Below are 16,214 nucleotides of genomic sequence, written 5' to 3' on the forward strand. Positions count from 1 at the left end.
TTTTTGTGGAGCCCAAATTCTCATTGCCAAAGGTTTAGGAAGAAGGTCAATATTATGTTAGGAACACAACAATAACTATCATAGACAAAAATAAATCTTGCATTAGCGATCGCTTAAAAAACACCAACCCGAGGCATACTAGGTACAATAGCAAGATCGTCTGCCTGCGTTATTCAACCGCTCAATTACCTATGCAGCATTGAGCGCAAGCCTATGGCTCACACTTAGAACTAAACCTAGAACCTCTAATCCTCATAATTAGAAGCCCACCGTGGTTCTAATCTCCTCCCTCTAATTCTCCGGCGACGATTAGCTCTAGACGGCGAAGTGCTGCCTGATCGTGAAGACTGCACGCTTGCAACTCCTAAAGAGGCGGTACTTTCGGTCTTCTGTTCGAGGGACAGTTCGTGAGTGGTTCGCGGGATCGTTACGGTTGGGACTTTGAGTACGATCGACACCGACTCGTCTTCTTCCGCTGCAACTCGAAGTCGGTAATGATCTGATCTAAACCGTTCATCGCATCTTCATAGTGTTTCTGGTTGATTGTAGGGTGATTTTTTTGTTTTCTACTACCTTTTCAACTGAAACAACACTAGTAGTAGTGCTTGCCCAGCCAGGTCCTAAGCCAGAGCACCCTATGGGCGTCCCCCATGGCAACAAACCCAACACCATATGCCCTATTGTCCAATAGGTGACTAAGAGCCACCTTGCTCCATGACGGCACTGTACGGGTCAAGGTGGATGCCCTGACCGGCTTGCTCTGCCTAATGGCGATTGCCACCTCCTTGACGGCGCCAGTCATGCTGCTAAAGATGATCAACTCCTCGTCCATCAAGTCACCCTCTTCCTCTTCCTATCAAGCATAGGAACGTGATCAGTAGCCTTCTCATGACCAATACGGATGACGGTCTCTGATTCCTGAGTGTCTGAATAGTCACGCATAGGCGAACCGAGTGACTCACTTGAGCCCCTGGCATGCTTGACGGTAGCCAGCCCATAGAAGATCTGTTGCATATGTGAGTAGTTTTGGGTGGGAGTGTTGAGATACTCTATGTCCTTGGGGTGATCCTAAAGAAAGAAACACGGCATGGTTAGTTGTGATTGGCATGTTAGAAAAACTTAAACAAGTGGTTTGTAAGCTAGCCGTGGTGTGGCCATGGTACTATGGTAGTGCTTTGATTTCAATAAGATTGTGTAGGTGACCTGATTCCATTGTGATGTTAAGACCTTCGAGTTTGGACACTTGGATATATCGGCTCTTCTCTTTCTGATATGTGGTTGACTGGTTGTACAACTGGGTCGAGATGACCTGGTAGAAAGGAACAGGACGCCTCGTGTGCATTAACCGTGCAACGGCGCAAGGCGTCTGGTTGTGTCGTCGAGACGTTGTGCCCAAGTTAGCTGCATGTGCGTGCCCTCTGACGTCTGCCCATCTCCGTCCACCCCTCCACGGACGATGCAAAGGAACTACTATAGTAATCTACACATTCCACAGTCCTATCAGCTTGCTATATCTGTCCACACCTCCTATTTTTCCAAGAACAGTTATCGGTGAACAATAGAGAAGCACATCAGCAAAGCTTAGCAGCCAGGAAATGGACGCCACAGCAGAAGCTAGCGGTGGAGGAAAAGATGACCGGCCGGAGAAGAAGGTGCCGTTGTTGGGCATGTTCAGGTACGCCGACCGCCTCGACGTGCTGCTCATGGCGGTCGGCTCGCTGGGGGCGGTGGCCAACGGCGTGTCGGAGCCCCTCATATCCATCCTCTTTGGAGACGTCATCAACTCCTTCGGCCAGAGCACGACCAGCACCGTCCTCCGCGCTGTCACCAAGGTGAACTGCCACGGCCTACGGTGATCACTCCCTTAACTTGAAGAGTGGTAAGACGATTTAACAGAGAATTAATGTTCTTTCGATCTCCAGGTTTGTCTCAACTTCATATATCTGGGCGTTGGGGCAGCAGTGGCTTCCTTCCTTCGTGAGTGGAATCTCCATCCTATATATTCTTGGAGTGCATGTTTCCTGTCAGTCAAACTTTAGACGTCAAGCAAATACTACACATGAAAAGATAGTTATACATTCAGTATATAGCATTTTCAAATAAACTAAAATGCAGAGGATAGTAACCAAGTTGGGAACCAGCTTTCTCCATGGGGAGAGCTGATAAGCTTGTAAATTTTTTATTTCAAACTCAACCGCATCTCCAAGGTATAAAATTGACAAGCAGTGGTCAGTGAAATGAACAGAGATACGCAACAAAAGGATACATATTCACACTGATAATTTCACATATTCCTTTGGTAGATTCCAAAGTCTCACGTACTACTTCGAATTGAAAATTTTCGTAACTGAATAAGTGGAACACAAGGACACGTGGGCTTGGCCCCTTGGCCGTAGCTTGATATTGGTTTTCTGTTGGCTAGTGTAGGTTGGTCTGCTTTTCCCTTCTTCTTTGTTGTTTAACTTGTGTTTTTGTGTACTTAGCTGTCGGGTGAGTTTTGTTGTCGTTGTTGTCTTCGTCTTAATACAAAAGGATACACATTTTGGAGTGTGACCGAGATAGGACACGCAAGTTTGTTCTCGCTTGAGTGATGAACAAGCAGATGCAATGATCAGAATAGAGCAATCATCATCAGTAATCCTGTATTCATCCCATGAGAAGTACCAATTGCATTCCTAATATGGAATATGTGTAGTTAAATTACATGCTAATGGCAGAAATGTTAGTTAGGCTCACCCTTTATTCATTTTCAGAGGTGTCGTGCTGGATGATGGCAGGAGAAAGGCACTCATCCCGCATCCGTTCCTTGTACCTGAAATCAGTTCTGAGGCAAGACATTGCATTCTTCGATACACAAATGACAACAGGCGAAGCAGTTTCTAGAATGTCTAGCGATACGGTCATGATTCAAGATGCTCTTGGTGAGAAGGTAATATTTTTGTTGTGGTACTAAATCAAGAAACATAATATTTTTCAACACATTGAAAGGTGCGCAAAAGTCAACTGCAAGCATCAGTATTTTTATCGCTACTACAGAAATTTTTGTTCTACTTACCTGAGTGTATTTCATACATTCTATGCAGCCCAACTGCTGACATTCATTCATTCTGATTTACAGGCAGGGAAGCTTGTACAACACACATCCGCCTTCTTTGGGGGTTTTATCATAGCATTCACAAAAGGCTGGCTCCTTACCCTTGCCATGCTAACATCACTACCACTAATTGCTATCGCTGGTTCAGTATCTGCACAACTGCTAACCCAGATTTCTAGCAAGCGACTAACATCGTATAGTGATGCTGCAGACACAGTTGAACTTACAATTGGATCTATACGAACAGTGAGTTCAACTTATATCAGTTATTGGAAACTGTATCAGTTACCTCAGTTAATTCAAATTGTAGCAGCCACTAATCTAGCAACTCATGTTAACAGGTTGTGTCCTTCAATGGCGAGAAAGAGGCTATAGAAATGTACAATAAATTCATAAAAAATGCATACATGACTGTTGTTGAGGAAGGCCTTGTCAGTGGTTTTGGCATGGGCTCTGTCTTCTGCATCATATTTAGCAGCTATGGCCTAGCCTTCTGGTATGGTGGAAAGCTGATCATTGACAAAGGTTATACCGGAGGGAAGATCATCACTGTTTTGTTCGCCGTATTGACTGGCGCAACGTGAGTTCCTGAAATCATTACCCTGATCAGTACTAATATTTGCTGTATATAACCCTCAATTTATTGAAGAGCTACTTGAATGAATGAAAATATAAAACATTACATAATAAAACTTTAAAATCCAGATAACCTTTTTCCTTACGCATGCCTTGTGAATACATAGTTTCCGTAAATTCTATAAGAAACTTTACATGGCAATTTGATGTACCTTTCAAGGCGTGTTCAGATATTACGTTTAGATAGTCCATATTTGATTACTTATTTATTACGTTTAGTGGTAAATAATGTCAATTGGTAATGCTTGAGCTCAAGGATAATAATTGTTTTATATAAATACAAATAGCCCACAAGATGCAAGGTGCCTCCTTCTCCTTGAGGGTAGAAGAAATCCAACAATAATCCTAAAATAACTACCATAAATTCTAAAGAAAAATAGTCTGATCTACATTTCTACTTTCGGGATCAAATTATATAAAAAAACCTCTTGCTAGACAGATCAACCAAATCGACCACAGGAAGCACAATTTTTAACCAGGTGTAAATTATTCTGTTTCCATTTCTCTATTTTCATTTTATGTTTCCTCAGCAAAGCATACATACGTGAAGGATTAGTGGTTATTTTAAAATTGTACTTCAGGCCAAGAAATAAAAAAGTGGCTATTGCATATGGTACTCGTATGTTAATGTCCTAAACAGGGCACTCTCCAATTTTTTGTAACAGTTCGTTAGGTAATGCAACACCATCAATTTCTGCAATTGTGGGAGGTCAATCTGCAGCATACAGACTGTTCGAAACGATTGAGAGGAAACCCAAGATAGATTCAGATGATACCAGCGGCATAGTCTTGGAAAATATCAAGGGTGATGTTGAGATAAAGGATGTATACTTTAGCTACCCTGCAAGACCCGAACAGTTAGTATTAGATGGACTGTCATTACAAGTAGCTTGTGGAACAACAATGGCCATAGTTGGAGAGAGTGGAAGTGGCAAGTCAACTGTTATCAGCCTAGTTGAAAGATTCTATGATCCACAGGCTGGCGAAGTTTTGATAGATGGAGTCAACATCAAGAATCTGAATCTTGACTGGATAAGAGGGCAGATCGGCCTTGTTAGCCAAGAACCATCGCTGTTTATGACCTCCATTAAAGATAACATAATCTATGGTAAAGAAGATGCAACTCTTGAAGAGATCAAGAGAGCAGCCGAGCTCGCGAATGCAGCAAGCTTCATCGACAAGTTACCAAATGTATGTAAATAAAGATTGAATGCTTCAAATAACTTATTGAAATTTAAGCTAACAAAATTCTAATTTCATACCAGGGATACAATACATTGGTTGGCCAACATGGCACTCTGCTTTCTGGAGGACAAAAACAAAGAATTGCAATTGCAAGAGCCATCCTTAAAGATCCAAAAATTCTTTTGCTAGATGAAGCAACAAGTGCACTGGATGTAGAATCTGAGAGGATAGTTCAGGAGGCACTCAATAGGATAATGGTACAAAGAACCACACTCGTCGTTGCCCATCGTGTGAGCACTGTAAGGAATGTTGACTGCATCACAGTTGTTCATCAGGGGAAAATAGTGGAACAAGGTTAGAATCTCTTGAATACACATTACTTTTCCCATTCTAGAAAATTTCTATCGTCAACCTATGATGATTCATTCACCCCATTGCGTATCCTATATGTACAGGTCCTCATCAAGCATTGGTGAAGGATCCCAGTGGAGCTTACTCCCAGCTTATTAGGCTACAAGAAACTCATGGTAATGAAAGACGTAAAATACAGGATCCTGGAGTGCACAATTCCTTATCAAAAAGCACTTCTTTGTCAATTAGACAGTCAATGCCTAAAGATTCTTTTGGCAATAGCAACAAATACTCCTTCAGATCTGTTGAGTTGCAAGAGGATGAAATGACAGGTGAACAGAACAAAGACGACCTTCCCGATGGGAAGACCCTTCAGAAAGCACCAATTGGACGTCTTTTTTATCTTAACAAGCCAGAGGTGCCATTTCTTCTGCTCGGTGTTATAGCAGCATCGGTGCATGGAATCATTTTCCCATTGTTTGGCATACTAATGTCTGGCATTATAAAATCATTCTACGAGCCACCAGATAAGCTGCGAAAAGATTCTAGCTTTTGGGCATTGATAGCTGTTGTTCTGGGGGTTGCAGCTTTCATTGCAATCCCTGCAGAATATCTTTTGTTTGGAATTGCTGGTGGCAAGCTTATAGAGCGTGTTCGTACTCTGTCATTTCAAAATATTGTGCATCAGGAAATTGCTTGGTTTGATAATCCCTCAAATTCCAGGTATCATATTTCGAATGATCTCAATTATTTTATCTTCTCGTACATAGATCTACACAGATACTAAGATTCTGCTTTATCACTTACAGTGGTGCACTTGGTACACGGCTCTCAGTCGATGCATTAAATGTTCGGCGCTTAGTTGGAGATAACCTGGGCATTATAGTGCAGTCTACAGCCGCAATAATCACTGGCTTTGTCATAGCATTTACGGCGGACTGGAGGCTTGCACTCATTATCACTTGTGTCATTCCTTTAGTGGGTGCACAAGGTTATGCTCAGGTGAAGTTCTTCAAGGGGTTCAGTGAAGAAGCTAAGGTGACGGATAACAACTCTATAATTTATTTACTGTTTGATGCAGGATGAGCAATAATGTGATCTTATAATTATTTTGCAGGAGATGTATGAAGATGCAAGTCAAGTTGCAACTGATGCTGTCAGTAGTATCAGAACTATAGCATCTTTCTGTGCAGAGAAAAGAGTGGTTACAACATATAACAAGAAATGTGAAGCTTTAAGGAAACAAGGGGTTCAAACTGGAATTGTTGGAGGGCTTGGTTTTGGTTTCTCACTCTTGGTTTTGTATCTGACATATGCTCTATGTTTCTATGTTGGTGCAAAGTTTGTACGTCAGGGAAAAACTACTTTTGCGGATGTTTTCAAAGTGAGAATTGCTGAACCATTTGAAGTAACAATTTGTATATAGATATTACTCCCTCCGTCCCATAATATAAGAGCAATTTTGACACTACCCTAGTGTCAAAAACGCTCTTATGTTATGGGACGGAGGAAGTAAGTTTTAATGACCATTCACCAATTCATTGGATTTTTTTCCAGGTTTTCTTTGCCTTAGTTTTGGCGGCTGTTGGGGTTTCGCAGGCAAGTGCATTGGCATCTAATGCGACAAAGGCAAGACATTCAGCTATTTCTGTTTTCAGTATTCTAGATCGGAAGTCAAAAATTGATACAAGCAGTGATGAGGGCCTCATGTTGGAAAATGTCACTGGCGATATTGATTTTAGTAATGTCAGTTTCAAGTACCCATCACGCCCTGATGTCCAAATATTCAGTGACTTTACATTGCATATTCCTTCCAGAAAGGTATGATTTGCAACCTTGTGTACTCTTGTTTATTATTGTTGCACCCAATTGTTTTGCCACTCAGATAACTAACTTTATGTCACCTCTTGGCATAAAACCAAGAATACAACTTAAAAACAGGTGATGCATCTAGTTAGTGTTACCATATATAAGAAGCTTTCAGCAGATTTATTTCACATATCATCATTCACAACCACAAAAACTGCTATGTTGTAACCTTTTTCAGACCATGGCACTAGTTGGAGAAAGTGGTAGTGGCAAGTCCACGATAATTGCTTTACTGGAGCGTTTCTATGATCCTGATTCTGGTAGAATCTTAGTAGATGGAGTCCAAATTAAGAGCTTGAGGATTAGCTGGTTAAGAGATCAGATGGGGTTGGTAGGCCAGGAGCCAGTGCTTTTCAACGACACAATCCGTGCAAACATAACATATGGGAAACACGGAGAGGCGACAGAGGAACAAGTCACGGTTGCGGCGAAGGCAGCAAATGCTCATGAGTTCATATCAAGCTTGCCACAGGGATACGACACTCCGGTTGGCGAGAAAGGAGTACAACTATCTGGTGGGCAGAAACAGCGGGTAGCTATTGCAAGGGCCATTATAAAGGACCCGAAGATACTACTACTTGATGAGGCAACCAGTGCCCTGGATGCGGAATCGGAGCGTGTCGTTCAAGATGCATTGGATCGAGTCATGGTGAGCAGGACCACAATAGTGGTGGCTCACCGCCTCTCCACGATCAAAGGGGCTGATATGATTGCAGTCATCAAGGAAGGCAAAGTTGCTGAGAAGGGCAAGCATGAGGCCCTGATGCGAATCAAGGATGGAGTCTATGCATCGCTAGTAGAACTTCGTTCAAATTCTGAGTAGAATATGTGTATATTTGACCCCCAAAAAATCCTTTTTGCTTACAACATTTGTTTGTTCCTAGTACAATCATTTGGCCATGCAATACAATGATTTGTGATTTGAGAAGTGAATGCAAGAGGCTAGCAGTTTGTTGCGCGGAAGGCATATGAGCACGGTAGGAATGAGAGTAAGTCAACTCTGTGTACCAATTGATTATCGGTAATGTTAACTGGCCGACGTTTGTTGTGCTGGATTATAGATGGGCTAATTGCCTTTGAATTGACTGGGGCAGGGGATGGAGCGCTCCTGCGACGCCAACGGCGACGCGGCCCCGGCCGCGGTGCTGGCTCCCGTCGCTCCCCTCGTCGGCCCTCTCGCCTCCCCGTCCACCGCGCTCCCCTCCCCGCCGCCGGCTCCGGCAGCGTCTGCCGCCCTGCCGCCCTCCTCGCCCGCCCCCGCGCCTGTCCTTCGCGTCAGGTGGGCTGACCTCGCGGACGAGGAGCCGCTCCCCTCTCCTCCCGTCGCTCCCTGCCGCACCGCCCAGCCCGGCCGGGCCGGTGGCTCAGCCCCCCACGAGCGGGGTCCTGCCGCCGGCTCGCAGCAGGTGCGGTCGCCGCCGCTGCCTTCGAGCTCGTCTCGGGCCGCCGGCGCGCAAGGCCGGAGCTTGAGGGGTGGGGAGGGCCGCCGCCGACGCGTCCGTTCGTGGGGCATGGCGGGCCGCTCTGATCGTGGCTCCGCCCACGCGTCCTGGCGCCGCCCGCCGGCTGCGCGGCTGGCGACTGCTCCGGCGTCGCCGCCGTCGCGCCCAGTCCCGGTCCTCTCGGCTCCGGTGGCCTGCGTCTCCCCCTTCCGCCCTTTTATTGCTTCGTTCGGGTCATCCTTCCTTTACGTCCGCGTTTCCCTCCCCCTGCGCCGCCCCGTGCCGGCCCTCGCCGGCGGCGGGTTGCTGATGCCGACGGCCGAGGCGCCGCCTGCAGATAGAGGGGAAACCCTACGGCTCGCCCCTCCCCGTCGCCCGCTGGGCCTTGATTCGACCGGCCGGGGCATCCTGGGCCGCGGTCCAGCCCATCAGCCTTCCGCGCCCGCTGGGCTCCCCTCGCCCCGGCTGGGCCGGCCCGAGTTGGCTGGGCCGCCGCGGTGCCCTAGGCCCACGCAGTCGGTCGGCTCGATTTGGCTCCCTCGGGGGTGCTCGGTCCCCATCTCTTCCCCCGCCGCCACGCCTGTCTCCCTCCACCGACCGCGTGTCTCTCCCCACCCGCCCTCCTCCCCGCCGTCCCCCGCTGCGTGCTCGACCCCGCCTCCCTTTCCTCCGCAGCAGCCTGCCATGCGTGAGGGAAACGACGGCGAGCCGCGGCAGAAGAGGCGGTCGGAGGACCGCCGCGAGTCCCACCGTCCCTCTCCTGATGCGCTGCACCGCGAGGAGGTACTGCGCCGGGAGCTGCGGGAGCTCCGCGACGGCCGGCGCGATGACCGGCGTTCGCCGGCTCGTCGTGACTCCAGGGGCCGGTCTCGCTCTCCCCGTCCAGCTGCTTTGGGCGACTGGCGCCCCCGCCACCGCTCGCCGTCCCCTCCGCCTCGGCGCGGCCGAACTCCTTCCCCGCCTCGCTCGTCGCTCCCCGCCTCGTCACGCCCCCTGCTCAGCCTTCTGCACCGGCCCCGCGGAAGTATGTCCCGCCCCACACCGCCTCGCCTTCGGTGCCGGCTCCCTCGGCCACCCCGGGCATCGACCCATCCCGCGGCCGTCAGGGTCCGTCCAAGAAGAAGAAGCGCCGCGGTCAGGGGCGGGGCGCCCCCGCTTCGCTTCCCCCGATGGCTCCGGGTTCATCCCCGGCCCCGGGCCCGGTCTCCAACCTGCCTCGTCCCCCGTGCTTCAATTGCGGGGTGGCGGGGCACTCGCAAGTTAGCTGCGTCAACCCCCAGTGTTGCTACATATGCCAGGACCCTAGCCATCCCGCCCTGCTATGTCCTGCTCGCCCTGTGACGTCGGAGCTCATGATGTATGGCCACGGGATTGAGGGGTTGGGCTTCTTCCACCTCGAGGTCCCCGATCTCCCCTTGCCCACCCCCTCCCTTCAGGCGATCGTTACTGTGGTCGACGGGGTGGCCTCTCCGGAGATGATTGAGGCCGAGCTCAACCACCTCTACCGTCGCCAGTGGGACTGGTTGGTCACTCCTATTGCCAGTCACATCTTCACCGTGGTCTTCCCCGACTCCGTCAGTTACGGCTACGCCACTCGTAGTGGCCGGATCACCCTCGCCCTCAACCAGCTTGTTGTCGACATCACCGAGCCGGTCCTCGACGCCCCTGCGATGGCTGTTCTGGATACCGCCTGGCTCCTTGTGGGTGGTCTCCCCGACATCGCCCGGTCCGAGCTCGTCATCCGCCAGATGTCCAGGATCCTGGGCAAGGTGGTGGTGGTGATGGACGAGCTCTCCCTCCGCAAGGAGGAGGAGGTCCGGGTCAAGGTCAAGTACTTAGACTCCTCCAAGCTTCACGTCACCGTCCGTGTTTTCTTCAATGACCAGGGCTACGACCTCCGCATCGCCCCCGAGCCCCCCAACCACATCGGCCGCCCCCGCTTCACCGACGATGGGCCTCCCGGCGGCAACCCGGGGACCGGTGGGGACTACCACGGTCGCCACCACCCCCGTTCCCGCCGGTCGGAGGACGGGGAAGGTTCGGATGACTCGCCCTCACGGTCGCCGTCCCGCTCGCCTTCGCCTCCGGCCAATGGCGGGCATGGGCGCCAGGCCGCGCCGGGCCCCCCTCGAGGCCCTCCTCGGTCCGGTGGCCGAGTCCCCTGCCGCCAGCGACGCCTCCAGCGTGGGCTTGATCGTCTGCCCCGCCTCCTCTCCACGCTCCCCTATCTCCACCGCTCCAGACGGGCTGGTTCTGGACATGGTTCTCCTCCCTACGGGGTTGGTGATCCAGGACCCGCCCTCGCCGCTCGCCGGGGGCGTGGGGGCCATCCCTGCTCCCTCCCCCGGCGCCGCTCCCGTCGTCGCCCCGTCGGCCGTCCTGCCGTCTCCGGCTGCGGCCCCCCTGCTATCCCAGGCCCCGCCTGTGGCCCAGACGGCTCTCGTCACCCACTCTGCTCCACCACCGTCATCCCCGACACCGATGCCATCGCCGTCTTCCACTCTGACCCCGGCTCTTCGGCTCCTCCCCGCTGCGGTCTCTGGCCTGGAGGGGGAGTCCCAGGTGACCACCCCCCTGGTTGCCCCGCCTCCGCCTCCACGCGTCGTGGCCTTCTCTCGGCGCGCCCGTTCGGCCTCCTCTCCGGCGACTGCTTCACGCCGGAGTGCTCGGTTGGACGCGGCGCGCCCGGAGGGTAGCCCGGCGCTGCCCATCCGCGAGCGGGCGGAGCTTCGTGCCACTGCACGGAACCTGGAGCCAGGTACCCCTTCAGTCCCCCCTCGGCAGCTACTTCTTCTTTCTCTGCTCTCGAGTCGGTGCCGCTTGGAAACCTAGTGAAGATCGGGACCGATTCCGCGATCATCTTTAGGGGGAGGTCGGGCCCCCTTAGCCCAGATCGAGGCCATTAGGGCCCGCGAGATCCTCGACGGGAGGCTGGCTGCGGCTAGAGCAACCCTGCTCTTGCCCCCCGGCTCGTCGTCCGAGTCGGCGGAACTTATGCCACCCCCTCCTCGGAGGATTGGTGGAATTCCCCCCTGACCGCCACCGAGCTTCGGGGTCGTACCCGTTCTCGGACTGCCGCTCTCCGCGCCCAAAGCGCATCTCGTGTCCTGGGGTCAAGCAACCCCTCAATGGTTGCCTGATGCGTGCCCTCTTCTGGAACATCCGCGGTTTCGGCCATGATGGCCGCCGCCGCCAACTCATCGAGTACATGCGTGACGAACACATTGATATTGTGGCCATCCAGGAGACCATGCGTACGGATTTCTCCCTCCCGGAGCTTGACAGCCTGAGCTCCCACCTTTTCGCCTGGTATTGGCTCCCTTCTAGTGGGACCGTGGGCCATTCCGGTGGCATCCTGTTAGGTGTGAAGGATGCCACCTTCGAGGTGGGCAGTATGGACCGGGGTCAGTTCTTTGTCAGCATGGAGATTTTTGAACGCTCCCTTAACTTCAAGTGGGAGGTCATTATTGTCTACGGCCCCGCCGACCACAGCCGATCCGCCTCCTTCCTTGAGGAGCTCCACTGGAAGGTGTCGGCTGCGACACTGCCGGTTGTTGTGGGGGGTGACTTTAATCTCCTTAGGTTCGCGGAGGACAAGAGCAATGCCAACGTCAACTTTGCTCTTATGCAAATGTTCAACGATTGCATTGCTGATCTTGGCCTCCGTGAGATTGACCGGGTTGGTGCCAGGTTCACCTGGACCAACCGTCAGGCTGCCCCGACCCAGTCCGTCCTGGACCGGGTCCTAGTTTCTCCGGAATGGGACCTCCGTTGCTCCCTTGCCTCCCTTCGGGCCATCACTCGGATTGGCTCCGACCACGTCCCCCTCCTTCTGTCTTCCGCTGATGAACGCCCCCCGATTCCGGTTTGAGACATTTTGGCTGTCCCAAGCTGGCTTCGCCGACGCGGTCGGTGCCCGTTGGTTGGAGACTCGCGCCCTCTCGCAGTCTCTTTCCCGCCCTTCCTCCGCTGTCGACTCTTGGCACGTCTGCGCCAAGCGAGGCCGACAGTTCATGAAGGGATGGGGCGCCAACCTGGGGCGTGACCTCCGCGAGCGTAAGAAGGCTCTGCTGTCTGCGATCCAAGCCCTGGACCTGCACGCCGATGCTACCGGCCTCTCTCCCGAGGAGTGGCTCTCCCGCTACGACTTGGAAGACCAGCTCTCTATCATCTACACTGATGAAGAGGCCTACTGGCGTTTGCGTGGTGCTCAGAAATGGGTCTTGAAGGGCGACGCGAATACGGCATATTTCCAAGCCATTGCTAATGGCCGACGTAGGCGCAACACCATTCCTCTCCTTTGGGATGGCTCGACCCTCTTGCAGTCCCCGCGGGACATTAGGTCCCACGTCGACGGCTTCTATAGGGCCCTGTTCACAGCCGCTCCTCGGAGCGGCTTATCTTTGGCCCCTGACTGCTGGTCCGGTCGCCAGCTTGTTTCCTAGCCTGAGAACGTGGCTCTTATGGCCCCCTTCTCAGAGGGCGAGGTCTGGGCCGCCATCAAGGGCATGAACCCTGCCTCGGCCCCTGGCCCGGATGGCCTTCCAGTCAAGTTCTTCCAAAGCTTCTGGAATGTGATCAAGTCGGAGGTCATGGCCATCTTCGACGAGTTCTACGTTGGGTCCATCGATCTCGGGCGCCTTAACTACGGGACGATCTCGCTCATCCCCAAGGTTCCTGGTGCTTCTGACATCCGTCAGTTCCGCCCAATCACGGTGATTAACGTGATCTTCCGGATTCTGGCGAAAGGGTACGCCAATAGGGTGACCCTGCTCGCGGACCAGATTACTCACCCCAACCAATCGGCTTTCATCCAAGGCCGTTATATTCTGGATGGGTTGCTGGTCCTTCAGAAGTCCTCCATGAGGTCCACTCCAAACACCTCAAGGCGGTCTTCCTGAAGATCGATTTCCATAAGGCCTATGACACTGTTAGCTGGCCCTTCCTTCGGGAAGTTCTCCTGCGGAAAGGCTTCGATGACCGTTGGGTGACGCGGGTTATGCAGATGGTCTCGTGTGGTCGCACTGCCGTCAACATCAATGGGGAGATCGGCCCCTACTTCCCCACTTTCTGCGGGGTGAGGCAGGGTGATCCATTCTCCCTGTTCCTATTTAATATGGTGGTCGATGCTCTTGCGGCCATTCTGGACAAGGCTAAGGCCGCGGGCCATATTAGTGGGATCACCCCCCACTTGACTGGGGGCGTTGGCATCTCCCTGCTCCAGTACGCTGACGACACCATCATCATGGTCGAAGGCTCGGATACGGACATCGCTAGCCTTAAATTCCTCCTCCTCTGCTTCCAACAAATGTCTGGTCTTAAGATCAACTTCGACAAGAGCGATGTGATGGTGATGGGCTATTCCCCGGCTGAGGCCCTTGACATTGCCAACCGCCTCAATTGCCACCTGGGTTCCTTCCCAACGACCTACCTGGGAACGCCCATTAGTGACTCTCGGCTCACTGTGGCGGACCTTCGTCCTGCGGTGACCAAGTTGCAAACGCGCATTGAGCCTTGGCAGGGTCGGTGGCTCTCGAAGGCGGCCCGGACGATTCTCATCAACTCCTCGCTCTCTAGTCTCCTCTTATTCCTTATGAGCTTCTACAGCCTCCACGAGACCCTCCATCACGAGATCGCTAAAATCCAATCGCGCTTCTATTGGGCTGGGGACAATAACAAGCAGAAGTATCATATGGTTAGTTGGCCCGACATCTGCAAGCCCCGGGAGAAGGGAGGCCTTGGCATCATGTGCTCGAAGCGCATGAACATTGCCCTCCTCTCCCGCTGGCTCTGGCGCATCTCACAAGGGCATGGCGGTCTGTGGTTAGACATCATCCGGAATAAATACTTGCGTGGCCAACCTCTGGCCTTCTGCCAACGTTCGGGTGGATCCCAGTTCTGGTAGTCGGTCATCCAACTGCTCCCCATCCTCCGCATTGGGACTTCCATCTCGGTCGGATCGGGAGCAGCGACCTTGTTCTGGTTTGACCGATGGGCGGGTGACGCTCCATTCGCGGCCCGCTTCCCTGACCTCTTCTCCATCGCTGTAGTCCCTACAATCTCAGTTCAACAGGCCCTTATTGACTTAGGGCGCCTCGCGTTCCGGAGGCCATTTGGGCCCCCGAAAGTGGCCGCCTGGCATGAGCTTCTTGATTGTATTGCTCTCCATGAGCCGGCTGTCGATGCTGGCCCGGATGAGGTTCGGTGGCGCCTTGAGCCTTCGGGTCAATTCTCCACCAAGTCCCTTTACGCGGCCATCGCCCCATCCTCCGCCCCGCCGCCCCTCCAGGCGGTATGGTCCATTCGCCTGCCCCTTAAAATCCAGATCTTCATGTGGCAATGGATCCGCGGCCGGCTGCCGTCTGGAGTTGAGGTCCGCAAGCGCAATGGCCCGGGCTCTGGCCTCTGCCCCCTATGTGATACCCCCGAAGACTCGAACCACATATTCTTCTCCTGCGTGTCTGCTCAGTTCGTGTGGAGCTGCTTTAGAGAGGCGGTTGGTGGGGATTGGTGCCACTCCAACTTCCCCGACCTCTTCACCGAGCTACAGGCCTCCCCGCTGTCCTCTCGCCACATTAGGTGGCTTGAGATTGGGGCCCTCACGTGGACGCTCTGGACTATTCGCAATAAGCTTGTGATTTAGCGCTCCCCTCTTCGACGATCTACTGACGCTCTCTTCAAACTGTCTGGTTACTTGCAGCTCTGGCGGCCGCTTAGCCGTCCTCGGGACCGGGACGCCATCTCCGCCTTCATTGCCGACCTCCGCTCGATGGCCGTCCGCCTGTCGCCGCCACCCCCGCCGCCTCCACCTGAGCCTGATTAGTCGTCTGTTTGCTCTCCGGCCTTGACCCCGGCTGAGCCTGTCTCTTATTTCGTGTGCGTTTTGGGCTTGTTGAGCTGTGCCCTCAGCAGTACCTCTGGATTTATTGTTGTGAGAATTGGGTGTGTGTGTTCTGAACTAGTCCTTGTATGTGCTCTTGGCGGTTTGCTTTATTTATAAAGCGGGGCGAAAGCCTTTTTCGGTAAGCCTATATAAGACAATAATTTATGGTTAATCTCTAAGGCCCATTTAGGTGCATGGCAAGTGGTGGGAAGTTTAGAACCATATTACTACAGTAACGAGAGTGAGACCTCTTTATAAGGGTTGCTCTACCACATGCCATTGGGAGCTTGGAAAGAGGAGTTGTACACGCGCGCTCCTCCTCCGCCACCCGCCTCGCCTCACCACGCCACGCCTCGCCTCGGTATACTCACTCACTCCTTCCCGCACAACCCTAGCACCGGTATGAGTTGCATGCCGTATTTACCATGCTTACTAAATATGATCATAGTTCAAAAAAGCGCTATTAGACGCTCGCCTAGGAGTGCTTAAGCGTTGGGCATTGGCATAGCGCCTCGCTTTGGCCATAGGTACTAAAAAAACGGCCGACGAGGTCCTCCGGCGATAAATCAATCTCCCCGGTGAGGATTCGACCTCCCCTGCGAGGATTCACGAGGGATTCAACTGCCCGACAAATCGAGCTTTCTCTGGGGAGGGAGCAAGCTTCTCCAGCAAGGGACAGAGGAAGAGGGGGAGAGACAGCCTTGTGCAGCAAGACTGAGAGAACGAGGGGGGGAGGCGGCGTGAGGAGGAAACC

The 16,214-nt window shown here is 52.6% G+C and overlaps 1 protein-coding gene across 1 annotated transcript; it reads left to right on the top strand.

Annotated features, from left to right (window-relative positions):
• The first annotated feature begins 1,509 nt into the window (after nt 1-1,509).
• Nucleotides 1,510-8,860, top strand: LOC123078898 (ABC transporter B family member 4-like). The gene is made up of 12 exons (XM_044501546.1): nt 1,510-1,832; nt 1,923-1,977; nt 2,754-2,929; nt 3,119-3,340; nt 3,436-3,674; nt 4,396-4,921; nt 4,996-5,269; nt 5,371-5,989; nt 6,076-6,304; nt 6,384-6,650; nt 6,824-7,087; nt 7,314-8,860. The coding sequence occupies exons 1-12, from the start codon at nt 1,596-1,598 to the stop codon at nt 7,956-7,958; spliced, it is 3,753 nt and encodes a 1,250-aa protein (XP_044357481.1). The 5' UTR covers nt 1,510-1,595; the 3' UTR covers nt 7,959-8,860.
• The last annotated feature ends 7,354 nt before the right edge of the window (nt 8,861-16,214 follow it).

This window comes from Triticum aestivum, chromosome 3D (genome assembly GCF_018294505.1).
Source record: "Triticum aestivum cultivar Chinese Spring chromosome 3D, IWGSC CS RefSeq v2.1, whole genome shotgun sequence".
Lineage (NCBI taxonomy): Eukaryota > Viridiplantae > Streptophyta > Magnoliopsida > Poales > Poaceae > Triticum > Triticum aestivum.